Raw genomic sequence first — 12,516 nt, 5'->3', positions numbered from 1 at the left:
AAAAAAAAAAAAAAGGACAAGGTCTCCCTACATTGCTAGGCTGGTCTCAAGCTCCTGGTCTCAAGCAATCCTCCTGCCTTGGCCTCGCAAAATTCTGGGAATCCAAGGATGCACCACTGTGCCTGGCCAAAATATAGAACCTCTTTTTTTTTTTTGAGACAGAGAGTCTTGCTCTGTCACCAGGCTGGAATGCAGTGGCGTGATACTGGCTCACTGCAACCTCTGCCTCCTGGGATCAAGCAATTCTTCTGCCTCAGCCTCCCAAGTAGTTGGAGCTACAGGCATGCACCACCACACCCAGCTAATTTTTTGTATGTTTAGTAGAGATGGGGTTTTACCATGTTGGCCAGGATGGTCTTGATCTCTTGACCTCGTGATCTACCCACCTTGGCCTCCCAAAGTGCTGGGATTACAGATGTGAGCCACCGTACCCAGCCAGAATCTATTAAAGATACTCCACAGGATGAACCAATTTCTCTAACACACATACATATACATATCAGTAGCAGATTTTTATTAGATGGAGGATAAAAAGGGTTAGCTCATAGGTAAGTGGTAACAAATGGCAAGTACAGCCATGCCACAGAGGAATGCAGGCATTACTGGCTATGGGAATGGGTACTTATGAAATCTAAAGGTCAGGTCTCCTGATGAACTCTGAGCACCCAGTAAGCTCTTCTCCTTGGCCCTCAGTATGACCAGTGCTGGCATGAAAGGATCTACAGTAGCTAGTTCAACTTAGCCAATAGTTCTTCCAGTTCTGGTCGAGCTTTGAATCTTCCCTTGAAGTCTTCTTCAGTGTGCTAAGGAGAAGAAAAAGAAAATAAGTGGAAATTACTGCAGAGCTTTTAGTTACCCAAATATGCACAGCATCCAAAAAGGGCCCATAAGCCAGCTCTGTAGACAATCATTCAGATTCAAGTAACTTTTATAATCGACTATGTAGCAGACTTGTTTTAGATATTAGAGATTCAAACTTCAATCAGATTTCCTCCTTGCTTTCCGTGAACTTACAGTCTGGTTAGAAAAGACAGATATATGAAGATTTAATGTCAAAATGCTGTAACTATCACAATAGAAGCATTTAAGAGAGAGATAGAATACCAAACTTATTTACATACGAAATAAAACAAACAGGGATTGGACTATTTTAAGTCAGCATGACCAGCACATGCTGTCCCTGTACCCAAATCTATGTGAAGACCAAATAACAACCAGAAGCTTGACAAACATGGACTCAGAACAAGCAGAGCTGGATGGAGCAAATGGTACCAATCTAAGATGACCTGATACATCTGTGTCAGAAGAAGGATCATCTTGGCAACTGGACCCAAATACTGAGTTTTTAGGCTAAGATTCCTAATGTTCTCCAAGTTTTCCATGCCTGACCAAAAATCCTATTGAGTAGCATTCTTTATGAAATATATTCAGTCAGGCTACAGTCAAGCCTTGAAGGTCCAGGAAAGTTTTCTCTAACATTTATTTTCCTATTGGTGTTCTGCTTTATTATACAATATATTATCTTAAACCATGATCTTTCTTCTACACAACTGCCCGAAAAAGGAGATAATTCTGGGGCCTCAAAGGCTCACCACCAACAACAGGATGATGTGCTGAAAGTCAGCACTTATAGGCCACAAAGCATCATCCTTGATGCCTCAGAAGATGGAATAATGATCACAGTGTCATCAGAGTGCACGTCTTTTCTGATTATTATTTAGGCTACATTACCCACATTTCTCTGTTCTTTCTAATTTTTGAGTAGCCAGGAAGTCCAGATGTTCCTATCCTTGTTTTGAGCATACACAGGCCAGCAGGGGCCTCTTCTCAAATCAGCACCTACCTCCTTCACTAACAATCTGACTCCTTCAGGAAGATTGCTTTGGATTATTTCCAAGAAAATCTCTGCAAATGTAGCACTCAAACCGCTGATCTGCAAAATGAAAGAAGGTGTTCTGAGGGGTGGGAGGAGCTAAAAACAAGGCAATTAGGCAGACATGGTATGGGTTCAAACGCCAGCTCCATCAGAGACTGGAGAGCCCACGGATGGAAGATTAACATCAAAACTGGTTTCTGAACCTGGCCTCTACAGGATTTCTCCTGCTATCTGCCAAGCTGCTGAGATGGTCAGTGCCAATATCTGCTCCCTTAGGTATTAGATGTCATTACTGGACCAAGAGGTTTTAAAGTCCAGGGTCTTGGCCAGGGCATAGTGGCTCACACCTGTAATCCCAGCACTTTGGGAGGCTGAGGCAGTTGGATCATTTGAGGTCAGGAGTTTGAGACCAGCCTGACCAACATGGAGAAATGCCATCTCTACTAAAAATACAAAATTAGTTGGGTGTGGTAGCACATGTCTATAATCCCAACTACTTGGGAAGGCTGAGGTAGGAGAATCGCTTGAACCTAGGAGGCGGAGGTTGCGGTGAGCCAAGATCATGTCATTGCACTCCAGCCTGGGCAACAAGAATGAAACTGCATCTCATAAATAAATAAATAAGAAATAAAGCCTGGCGCAGTGGCTCACACCTTTAATCCCAGCACTTTGGGAGGCTGAGGCAAGTGGATCACCTGAGGTTAGGAGTTCAAGACCAGCCTGGCCAACATGGTGAAACCCCATCTCTACTAAAAATACAAAAAAATTAGCTGGGTGTGGTGGCGGGCACCTGTAATCCCAGCTACTCAGGAGGCTGAGGCAGGAGAATTGCTTGAACCCAAGAGGCAGAGGCTGCAGTGAGCTGAGATCACGCCACTGCACTCCAGCTTGGGTGACACAGTGAGACTCTATCTCAAAAAAAAAAAAAAAGAAAGTCCAGGGTCTCTTTCTGTTGCCCAGGCTGGAGTGCAGTGGAGCAATCATAGCTCACTGCAACCTGGAACTCCTGGGTTCAAGAATCCTTCCTCCTCAGCCTCCAGAGTAGCTGGGACTATAGGCATGTGCCACTAAGCCCAACTAATTTTTTATTTTTATTTTTTGGTAGAAACAGTGTCTTGCTATGTTGCCCAGACTGGTCAAATTCCTAGATTCAAGCAGTCCTCCCACTTTGGCCTCTAAAAGTACTAGGTTTACAGGCATGAACCATGTCACCCAGCTCAGGCTTTCTTTTTTGTTTTTTTGAGACGAAGTCTTGCTCTGTTGCCCCCAGGCTGGAGTGCAGTGGTGCTATCTTGGCTCACTGCAACCTCCACCTCCCAGGTCAAGCAATTCTCCTGCCTCTGCCTCCCAAGAAGCTGGAATAACAGGTACCTGCCACCATGCCTGGCTAATTGTTGTATTTTTAGTAGAGATATGGTTTTACCATGTTGGCCAGGCTGGTCAACTCCTCACCTCACATGATCCACCTTCCTTATTCTCCCAAAGTGCTGGGATTACAGGTGTGAATCACTGTACCCAGGCACACTGACTTTCTGATTCAACTCGGCTTTGCCCATATCCAGGCACACCAGGATCTGACTGGTGTCAGACCCTGTGCTAAGAACACAGAGGTGAATCAAATGTATGGTAAAAGGGCAGGCAGGGGGCTGCAAGGACCCACAAGAGAAATTCCTACCCAACTCAACCAAGGAAAGTCAAAAAAAGCTTCCAGAAGAGGTAGTATCTGGGTGAAATCTTGAAGAAAAATAGGAGTAAACTAGGAGAATTCAATAGTAATGTGGAGGATTTTGAAAGGAGAGGAAACAGCATTCAGTAAAATGTGGGGGCATAACAGTGTTAGGAAATTAAAACTAGCTCCTTGTGTGGCTGGAGTAAATGGGCTGCGAAGAGGAAAAGCAGGAGGAGAATCATGAAGGCAGCTGAGTACCAACCTAAAGCGTTCAAACTATTCTATGGGCTTCTAACATGTCAGATCTGTCACAGAATGTATTATAAATAATCTATTTCTGATTATATTTTAAAAGCCAAAGATTATACTTAATTATTTCTAAAATTAGCATACTTAGACTTAAATTTAACATTCATTTTATTACCTTGCTGATATGTTCCTTGAGTGGATCAAAAAGGGGTGATGCCTATACAGTGGGATATTATTTGGCAATAAAAAGGAATGAAGTACCAATGCATGTTATAACAGAGATGAACCTTGACAACATTATGCTTGTGAAGGAAGCCTGACACAAAAGGTCATTTGATGTACAATTCCATTTAAATGAAGAGATAAATACACAGAGACAGAAAGTAGATTAGTGGCTGCAAGGGGTTGGAGTGATCAGGAAAGAGACTGCTAAAGGGGATGCGGTTTCTTTTTGGGTGATGAAAATGTTCTGAAATTGATGGTGATGACGGTTGCATAACTCTTTGAATATACTAAAAACCATCTTTATTGTATATTGTATACTTCAAATTGGTAAATTGAATGTGTCCATTACATGTCAATTAATGCTCTTATTAAAAGGGGGATGATGTTAAAACTGGGGAAGCTGTGAATTTTTAATATCTCTGGGCACCCTCATGGTGGTGTGGTTGGCACTCATCTTTATCTGCAGGAAGAAAAGAGGACAACTGCTAGAGATCAAAGGAAGCCAGCCACTTAGGGGTTTCAAGCAGGAAAATGAGAGGATCACTTGGTATGGGGGTAAATGGAAGTGGATGAATCTGAAAGATTTTTAGGAGGTAGAAGCTACAGAATTTGGTGAATGAATAGATATCAAAGGACAAAGAAAGGTGACACATTAGGTTCAAAGGTGGAGAAGATTACAGAAAATGAGTCCCTCTATAACTAATTTTGCATAGACAGAGTGCAGGGAGAACACCTGTGGAACATCCAAGTCGAGAAGGCCAGTAGACAACCAAGTATCAAACTTCAAGCCTCAGCCAACAGATCAGGACTATGTATACACCTGGGCGTCATCAGTATTAAATGGTGGTCACTGAGGCCTGAGGAATGAATGAGACTACATAGGAGGAAGGTATTATAAAAGGAGAGATGGCTGTGTCAAGAACTGAACCCTGGAGAACACCATCATTCAAGGGCAGGCAGGAGAAAGACAAGAGCATGACAGAAGGGGAAAAAGTGGACAGAGACAAGAACCAGGAAAAGCAAATACATTTTTGATTCTCCTGGAGTGCCTACCTGAACCACTCGCTCATGGATGGTAAGCACTGAGTCCAGGAACATTTTGCTGCCTTGGTCCTGCAACTGCAACACTTCTAAGGTTTTGGTTGGTATCGCATAACTGTGGGAAGGAAGAGTCAGCTAATATGAGTGTTCACTGAAGCCACCAACAACTTCAATCATGGTAGTCCATGAGTATTGCCACTACAGCATGCACTAGCTCCTGGAACGCAGAGGATGCTTATCTGCAACCAGGAGCAAAGTAACTGGATCCCCCTTATCTCCTTCAAAAGTCTGTAAATTCCCTAAGCAAATACACAATGTTTAATGCAGTTCTGCATCTCTAATCATACTTAATACAATGCTCTGAATAAAACCTGCTGATTAATAAATAATTTGTTGCTACTGAAAAATAGCCCATTCTAAAAGAATCAAGTGGCCAGGTGTGGTGGCGCACACCTGTAATCCCAGCAATTTGGGAGGCCAGGGCGTCCAGGTCATTTGAACTCGGGAATTCAAGACTAGCCTGAGCAAAACAGTGAGACCTTGTCTCTACAAATATACAAAAATTAGCTGGGTGTGGTGGCACGTTCCTGTAGTCCCAGTTGCTAAAGAGGCTGCGATGGTCAGATCATTTGAGCACAGGAGGTCAAGGATGCAGTGAGCCAACATTGTGCCACTGCACTCCAGCCTGGGCAACAGAGAGAGACCTTGTCTTAAACAAAAAAAAACAAAAAAAAAGAAAAAAGAGAAAAAAAAAAGAATCAAGTTCATTACTAGGTATGCTTTGGAGGCTAACCTTGGGTATTAAACCTGTTCTGGAGAAATAATATATAAAAACTAAGTGTTCTACAACAGGATTTCTCAATGTCAGTGCTACAGACATTTTAGACCAGATAATTCTTTGCTGTAGGGGCTGACCTACACATCCACATACATCCCTCTACCCACTGGATATCTGCAGTATTCCCCAAGTGGTGACAGTCAAAACTACCTCCAAACATTATTAATTTTCCCTGAGGGGGCGACTTCTCTCTCAGGTTGTAGAGTTTATGCTTACTAAAATCAGCTTCAGCATGTCTATATGTTAACAGTGAAAACAACACGACCCATGGAGTCAAGTGTCGGCCGTGCTACTTATTAGCAATATTTACTTAGGTAAGTCACTTCCCCCTCTGGGCCTCAGTTTCTTCATATAAACAGGATAACCATCTAGGCCTATATCAACAGAGAATTGTGAGGACCAGGTATGTAAGACTGGACTAATGGCTACATGGAAATATGGTATTAGTGTTATGTTCATCTTATCAGAAAGTTCATAAAACTGAAGATAAATGAAATAATAATGACAGTAGGATTCCTAAATTTTCCGATGTCACAAATCATCACTTAATAAGCAAGCAGCATGGCCCTCTATAGGTGGACCTCTACAAAAGAAATTTAGAGGCCGGGTACAGTGGCTCATGCCTGTAATCCCAGAACTTTGGGAGGCTGAGGTGGGTGGAGCACCTGAGGTTGGGAGGTTGAGACCAGCCTGGCCAACGTGGTGAAACCCCATCTCTACTAAAAATACAAAAATTAGCCAGGTATGGTGGTGGGTGCCTGTAATCCCAGCACTCAGGAGGCCGAGGCAGGATTGCTTGAACCTGGCAGGCAGAGGTTGCAGTGAGCAGAGACGCACCACTGCACTCCAGCCTGGGCAACAGAGAAAAAAAAAAAAAAGAAGTTTAGAGTAATAAGCCAGGCATGGTGGCTCACACCTGTAATCTCAGCACTTTGGGAGGCCGAGGCATGTGGATCCCGAGGTCAGGAGTTTAGAAGGAATAGAAAATGGATTAGAGACATGTCAGTCAGTCCTGGAGTTAAATATTGGCTCTGCCACTATTACCTATTTGAACATGGAAATTCAGGTTTCTGAGTCTCCATTTCTTCTACTATAAATTGAAAATAATAAAACCTAATTCATAGAGCTATTGCAATGATTTTTTTTTTTTTTTGAGACGGAGTTTTGCTCTCGTTGCCCAGGCTGGAGTGCAATGGCGCGATCTCGGCTCACTGCAACCTCCGCCTCCTGGGTTGTTCAGGCAATTCTCCTGCCTCAGCCTCCTGAGTAGCTGGGATTACAGGCATGCACCACCATGCCCAGCTGATTTTTTGTATTTTTAGTAGAGACGGGGTTTCACCATGTTGATCAGGATGGTCTCGATCTCTTGACCTCGTGATCCACCCGTCTCGGCCTCCCAAAGTGCTGGGATTACAGGCGTGAGCCACCGCGCCCGGCCCTGCAATGATTAAATGAGATTACATAAATAATTGCCTGGCATACCATAAATGTAGTCAGTGAATGCAAGGTATTACAAATTCTTTCAGGCAGTCTTTCTAAATAACACCCCTACTGCTTTTCAGCATAATCTCTGATCTCCTCTTCTTCAAATTCAAATATAGTAATAACTTTTCAATATAAAAAAATGGGGACATAATAATAGATTTCTTATGGATGCTCAAGTGAAATAATTGTTTCAGAAAAGCAAAAACAACCTAAAATACTATTTTTCTTTTTTGGCATTCTGCAGATAGGACTGACTGACTAAAGTGGGAATTGTCCATTCCTGCCACCAATCATGGGTTTTATTTATTTTTATTTTTATTTTTTTTTTAGATGGAGTTTCGCTCTTGTTACCCAGGCTGGAGTGCAATGACACGATCTCGGCTCACCACAACCTCCGCCTCCTGGGTTCAGGCAATTCTCCTGCCTCAACCTCCTGAGTAGCTGGGACTACAGGCACGTGCCACCATGCCCAGCTAATGTTTTGTATTTTTAGTAGTGACGGGGTTTCACCATGTTGACCAGGATGGTCTCGATCTCTTGACCTCGTGATCCACCCGCCTCACCCTCCCAAAGTGCTGAGATTACAGGCTTGAGCCACCGCGCCCAGCATGGGTTTTATTCTTTAACACTTACTTCAGCAAGATTTCATTGACTTGTTCACTTATTCACTCAACAAACATTTACTAACACCCTGCTCTGTTCTAGGCACGCTGATGGGCAGTAAGAAGTCTATGCAGCCAGGCATAGTGGCTCCCACCTATAGTGTGAGCACATTGGGAGGCCAAGACAGGAGGATTGCTTGAGTCCAGGAGTTCAAGACTAGCCTGGGCAACCTAGTGAGACCGTCTCTATTTACAAAAAAAAAAAAAAAAGGCTGGGCGCGGTGGCTCACGCTTGTAATCCCAGCACTTTGGGAGGCCGAGGCGGGTGGATCACGAGGTCAAGAGATCGAGACCATCCTGGTCAACACGGTGAAACCCCGTCTCTACTAAAAATACAAAAAATCAGCTGGGCATGGTGGCGCGTGCCTGTAATCCCAGCTACTCAGGAGGCTGAGGCAGGAGAATTGCCTGAACCCAGGAGGCGGAGGTTGCGGTGAGCCGAGATCGCGCCATTGCACTCCAGCCTGGGTAACAAGAGTGAAACTCCGTCTCAAAAAAAAAAAAAAAAAAAAAAAAGTCAGCTGGGCATGATGGCCCACACCTGTAATCCCAGCACATTGGGAGCATGAGGCAGGTGGATCACCTGAGGTCAGGAGTTCAAGACCAGCCTGGCTAATATGGTAAAGACCTGTCTTTACTAAAAATACAAAAATTAGCTGGGTGTGGTGGTGAGTGCCTGTAGTCCCAGCTACTTGGGAGGCTGAGGCAGGAGAATCGCTTGAACCTGGGAGGAGGAAGTGGCAATGAGCTGAGATCATGCCACCTCACTCCAGCCTGGGAGACAGAGCAAGATTCAGTCTCAAAAAAGAGGTCTATGCTTTCAAGGAGCTCACTCTGAGTGTTTTAAAGAGCTAGGCAAGTATACAAACATTGTATTACAGTAAGACAAAGGCAATAATAGAGATGTGCCAAATACCATAGGGACAAGACGGGGAGGAAAGGGAGGCTCAGGGAAGGCTTCATAGGAGGCAGTCATTTATCAAGATGTAGAACAAGCCTTTATGTATGTAAGAGTACATACGGGTTGTTTTTTGTTTGTTTGTTTCTGTTTGTTTGTTTTAGTATCTATACTATTCTGTATCTTCCAAATTTTCTGCAATAAACATTGCTATGATGATCAGACAGTAAAACGAAAGGAAAGAAATGAAAGAACTGAATTTGGCCGGGTGTGGTGGCTCACGCCTGTAATCCAAGCACTTTGGAGGCCAAGGTGGGTGGATCACCTGAGGTCAGGAGTTTAAGACCAGCCTGACCAACATGGTGAAACCCCGTCTTAAAAAATAAAAAGGAAAAAAAGAAAGAATTGAATTTTAGGAGTCAACCTAAAATGACAAAATAATGCTATTTGGGGGGAGTATTGCTGAGAAAGGGACACAAGGAAGTCTGCTGGTGTGTTGGGGAGCTTCACTTTATACAAGTTATACCTCAATTTTTCTTTTTTTTTGAGACAGAGTCTCTATCACCAGGTTGGAGTGCAATGGCGCGATCTCGGCTCACCGCAACCTCTACTTTCCGGGTTCAAGCAATTTTCCTGCCTCAGCCTCCCAAGTAGCTGGGACCACAGGCGCACACCACCATGCCTGGCTAATTTTTATATTTTTAATAGAGACAGGGTTTCACCATGTGGCCTGGGATGGTCTCGATCTCTTGACCTCATGATCCACCTGCCTTGGCCTCCCAAAGTGCTGGGATTACAGGTGTGAGCCACCATGCCTGGCCTATACCTCAATTTTAAAAAATGTAAATGGATTTTTTAAAAAGAAGAGTAGCCTCACAGCGAGTGAGCTGAGTGATGCTTTAACTCTCAGCAGAGCACAGGTGCAGGTTCTACTTCAGGCCTGGAAGCTGCTCCCAGATGAGTGAGATTTCCAACTCCTCAGACAGCTGCTCAGCAAGGGATGCAGGCAAATTACGGGACCCACATGAGAGGCTCTTCCTCACCTCTCCTGGGTGAGTTGTAGCTGCAGCAGTGCAAACCATTTAAAGAACAAAAGCTGGTATCCTGCTGTCTAACCCAATTCCATCTGAAGGTCACGGCCATCATCTCTACCCACTCTCCCCGAGGAAAAATGGATGAAGATGAAATAAAAATCAGAAGAAAAGAATTTAATCTTTGAAAGGCTGGGCAGTGAGATTGCCTAACAATACGATAGTCTGAAAACCTCAATCAATACAGAGAACTGAGTTGCTAAAAACAAACAGCTCTTTCTTCTCTGAGCTGTTTGGAGCAAAGAGCCAGCAAAGAGGCAAAAAGCAGCACGTCATTCATCCTGCTGTTCTTCTAGGAATCATGTCTGCCATGCCTTTTAGAATTCAATCCAAATCAACAAGTCTTTATTCAATGCCTACTATGTGTCAGGTGCTAGGCAAGATCTTAGGGTTAGGCCACTAATGAAGACAGAAACAGTCCTTGCCTTGCAAAGCTTAGAGTCTAATAGGAAAGACCAATAATAGTCAAGTAATTAATCACAAGGGCAAGGAGTGCATGCTATAAAAGGGCAGTTAAATACCTTTTCCTTCTTCTAAATAAAGACCTAACTTAATGAGGTTCCCTGAAGTAACATTCAAGATGACGCCTAAGAAAACAAACAAACAAAAAAAGTAATTTAAAAAAAAGATGACACCTAAGAAAAAATAGTAGAGTCTAGTTAGATGAACAGGGGAAGAGTATATGCAAAGGTCCTGAGGTGGAAAGGGACAAAAACAAAGCCAGTGTAACTGGAGGTAGAGGGAGGTAGGGAGGGAAGTTGGAAGAGAAGCAGGGCAGGCCCTGGAGCACCTAGGAAGCTACATGAGAAACTTTCATTGCGATCCTAAGGGAGTGGGAAGCCATTGAAGGATTTCAAGCATGAGAGTGACATAATCATATTTCTACCTAGAAAGATCACCCTAAATGCTGTGTGGAGAACTAGTTAGAAGAATAGAGAATTAGGGGGAAAAGTAGGGGTTTTTGGTTTTTGTTTTGAGATAGTTTTACTCTTGTTGCCCAGGCTGGAGTGTAATGGCAAATCTCAGCTCACTGCAACCTCTGACTCCTGGGTTCAAGGGATTTTCCTGCTTCAGTCTCCGAACCAGCTGGGACCACATGCATGCATCACTACGCCTGGCTAATTTTTTGTATTCACCATATTGGTCAGGCTGGTCTCGAACTCCTGACCTCAGGTGATCCACCCTCCCCGGCCTCCCAAGTGCTCGGATTACAGGTGTGAGCCACCGTGCCTGGCCAAAAAAAGGTAGTTTTAACTCCAGAACTTGCCACTTATTAGGTGTAGGACTATGGGCAAGCTTCTATAATAATAATAATAATAATTAGTAATAATAATAGCAGCCAATAGTTGCTGGACATCATTTTAGGCACTTTATATATATTAGCTCCCTTAATTTTCACTATATTCTTTTAAGGTAGGTGCTTTTAGTAACCACATTTTACAGATGAGGAAACCAAGACACAAAGAGGTTGAGCAAACTGCCCAATGTCATGCAGTAAGAATGCAGCAGAGCAAGAGTAAAACCAAGGCAGTTTGGCGCCAGCGTTGATACTTTAATCTACTGTGTACAAGGTGTTTGAGTTAAATAATACACAAAAAATGTACTTAGCTTGTTCAGAGTGCCTCACTGATAGTAGGTGCTCAACAAATGTAACTGCCTTTCTGGTTTCACTCAAATGCAGCCAGAGCATTTTACAGCTGAGTTTTTTAAAGAAACTTTTTTTTTGGACTACACAATCTTTTAATCTATAACCCAGGAGTATACAACCATGCAGCACTGATCACTTAGCCAGATGTAAAATAAACTAGCTTCTTACCACAACTACCCTATAAACATTGCAACTAGGCTGGGCACGGTGGCTCATACCTGTAATCCTAGCACTTTGGGAGGCCAAGGCAGGAGGATCACTTGAGGTCAGGAATTCAAAACCAGCCTGGCCAACATGGTGAAACCCCATCTCTACTAAAAATACAAAAATTAGCCAGGAGTGGTAGTGGCAGAAACCTGTAGTCCCAGCTACTCAGGAGGCTGAGGCAGGAGTCAAAGGTTGCTGTGAGCCAAGATCACGCCATGGCACTCCAGCCTGGGCAACAGAGCAAGACTCTTGACTCAAACAAACAAAACATGGAAATTATTCCCTCTAACATGACCCTAATCTTATGTGAACACACCAGCTGTGGGGGAACCAGAAACCTAGCTATGTGGTAAAACGTAAAAGCCAACGAAAAAATAGAAATTCAGTGCCCTTCATTGTAAAAGCAGCATCTCTAAACAGTCCTAAAAATTTCAAACACAATTCCAAGGAACTGATCCACTGTAGGTATGATAACATTCTGTAAATGACATTTAATGCTCTTTGCCACCAACCTTTAAGAAGCTATCTCTTGCCGGGCGCGGTGGCTCACGCCTGTAATCCCAGCACTTTGGGAGGCCGAGGCGGGTGGATCACGAGGTCAAGAGATCGAGACCATCCTGGTCAACA

The 12,516-nt window shown here is 43.6% G+C and overlaps 1 protein-coding gene across 2 annotated transcripts in view; it reads right to left on the bottom strand.

Moving 5' to 3' along the window:
• Positions 1-493: 493 nt before the first annotated feature.
• The window catches only part of MRPL48 (mitochondrial ribosomal protein L48), a 79,242-nt gene continuing 67,219 nt past the window's right edge, over positions 494-12,516 (bottom strand). The window contains exons 6-8 of one of the 2 annotated variants that reach the window (XM_017532960.2): positions 5,073-5,175; positions 1,844-1,933; positions 494-803 (exon numbers count right to left, since the gene is read on the bottom strand). In XM_017532960.2, the coding sequence (XP_017388449.1) occupies positions 729-803; positions 1,844-1,933; positions 5,073-5,175 (268 nt within the window). In that variant the 3' untranslated portion in view covers positions 494-728. The remainder of the gene's footprint in view (positions 804-1,843; positions 1,934-5,072; positions 5,176-12,516) is intronic. The other variant, XM_037740119.1, reaches the window with a different exon arrangement.

Source organism: Cebus imitator, unplaced genomic scaffold (assembly GCF_001604975.1).
Source record: "Cebus imitator isolate Cc_AM_T3 unplaced genomic scaffold, Cebus_imitator-1.0 Scaffold79, whole genome shotgun sequence".
Taxonomy (NCBI): Eukaryota; Metazoa; Chordata; class Mammalia; order Primates; family Cebidae; genus Cebus; species Cebus imitator.
Note: the sequence above shows the minus strand (reverse complement) of the source record. Positions and strands in the feature narration are given on the sequence as shown.